This window comes from Varroa destructor, unplaced genomic scaffold (assembly GCF_002443255.2).
Source record: "Varroa destructor unplaced genomic scaffold, Vdes_3.0 BEIS01000006.1, whole genome shotgun sequence".
NCBI lineage: Eukaryota > Metazoa > Arthropoda > Arachnida > Mesostigmata > Varroidae > Varroa > Varroa destructor.
The window spans coordinates 21,991,019-21,992,900 of NW_019211459.1; the positions used below are offsets into that span (position 1 = coordinate 21,991,019).

A 1,882-nucleotide genomic window follows, 5' to 3' on the forward strand; every position below is an offset into this window, starting at 1 on the left:
ACTTGAACTTATTTTCGAGTAGACGGAGCCTCGTCCAGTTCTACTGGCGTGCAACTGTTACTGCTTACGACGATTTATCATCGGGGCTATTTATTCAGCAGACCGATCAGTGAAGCTTGTAACAGTATGCAAAACGGCTTCCTTTCAGCCCTTTTCATGCTTACAGAAAATGCCGTAGAACGCTGTCGTGTCATATACAAAGACGTATTGGCAATACGACTCAATTACTACCTGTTAGCACTAGCTTAGCGTACTTTCTTAGAGGTATACGCTATTCTACAAGTGTTAGTTAAAAATGGGCAATACAATTTCTCTGTTCGGGTGCGTGGTCGAAAGAAAGCGGTTACTTGTACGTATATAGAGAGACGCTGACTCCGATCTGGTTGTTATCGCCACTTGCCAAGCCACTAGCGTAGCTCCGGATCTGTCAGAAGTAAAGCGGCAGATTTAATTAAGATTGACGTGATTTAAATCTCTTGTTGAAGTGACGTTGTTACGAAGCGCCTGTACTCAATACCTCTCATGCCCAAACGGCGACAGAACGTGTTCGCCCCGGATTACGGATCGTAAACGAATGATAAATAATCATTGTATTTCAATCGACCTGATTCGACAAATCTATACGACAGAATTTGCTGACGTAAGCATAGCTAAGAGCTCTGATCATAACTGTAAATAGCTGTACAATCGAATACCTTAGTAACGAGGTACGCAAACGTAGAAAAACTTCGATTACGTAGCGTAGACACTAGTTTATTTTACCTCTATTATAAACATATTTAGCGCGAAAAAAAGGTACGACAAAAGAAGGCCAATGTATAATATAGAAACTATTTTTGCACGGTTAAGATTAGCTCCTGTTTGGGATGTAAATGTATTTATGACCATGCGTCAAAGTGCACACGTCATCTTTTCCAAGCTGGCAGATCTTCCTATTTGAAAATCAACCCATGCAACGGATATGTGGGAAGACTATTCACTTGGGTGTTCATTTCAGCTTTTTGTTTGTTTATCTGTACATGCCATGCACACACTGCACATAGGTTACTGCGAGTCGGATTCGGCATACGAAAATGACGCTATAGTCATCACAGTAGCTTCACTGATCAACGTTTTCGCTCGAAAACGAGCTGCCGCAAAGGTCAAATACGGGCACGAAAAAGATCCAGTGCTATCTTTTGCCCCCGCTTCCGGCTCTCGTATCCAGAACGAGGGGCCAAAAGAGCAACATAGGTTTAGCCCAATAGGCCACATGAACGCATCATTGGCAGTGGATTACGTTGTAGATGTTAGGTACCCACCGCACGCTGTTACAGAGTAAAATGTTTCACATCAGAACAGAAATAGAACATCGGTTTATAGACGCAATTGTCAATTAGCCTTTGAGTGAGACCACTATTTCTCTCGTTCGCTCGACCTAATGTAAGGCCTTTGGCGCACACATGACGAAGCAGGCACGCGAAGGACAGTGCGTTTTTTTGACTAATTCTCTTGTTTGTTTTTCACGATGCTAAACTTGAAACTTACGCTAACCGCATTGTAAGTGTATTCATTAAAAACGTGGGACCCAAAGAGGTTAATCAATTGACAAGACGCGGCGTAGCGTTCGCAGCACCTAGCAGCGTCGAGAATCTTCGAAAGATATTCTAGATATAAATAACTCGTACTTTTACTTTATGTCTATATGTGTAAAGTGGAATAACGTTTCCGTAAATTTTCTATTGCTGCTTTGTCAACTACTCGTGTTCTCTTGAACTAAAAACTTAAGCCTACTGCTTTCGTTTATTTTTTGCGGGTCCAGAATGAACAAATGCAAATACATAGACGCTGGAGGTACGCCGAGAACTAATCACCACACATATATATATATATATGTACATGT

The 1,882-nt window shown here is 41.7% G+C and overlaps 1 protein-coding gene across 1 annotated transcript in view; it reads left to right on the forward strand.

Annotated features, from left to right (window-relative positions):
* The first annotated feature begins 1,802 nt into the window (after positions 1 to 1,802).
* Positions 1,803 to 1,882, forward strand: part of LOC111252972 (uncharacterized) — a 41,707-nt gene continuing 41,627 nt past the window's right edge. The window contains exon 1 of the mRNA XM_086992542.1: positions 1,803 to 1,833. Within this exon, the coding sequence (XP_086848668.1) occupies positions 1,803 to 1,833 (31 nt within the window). The remainder of the gene's footprint in view (positions 1,834 to 1,882) is intronic.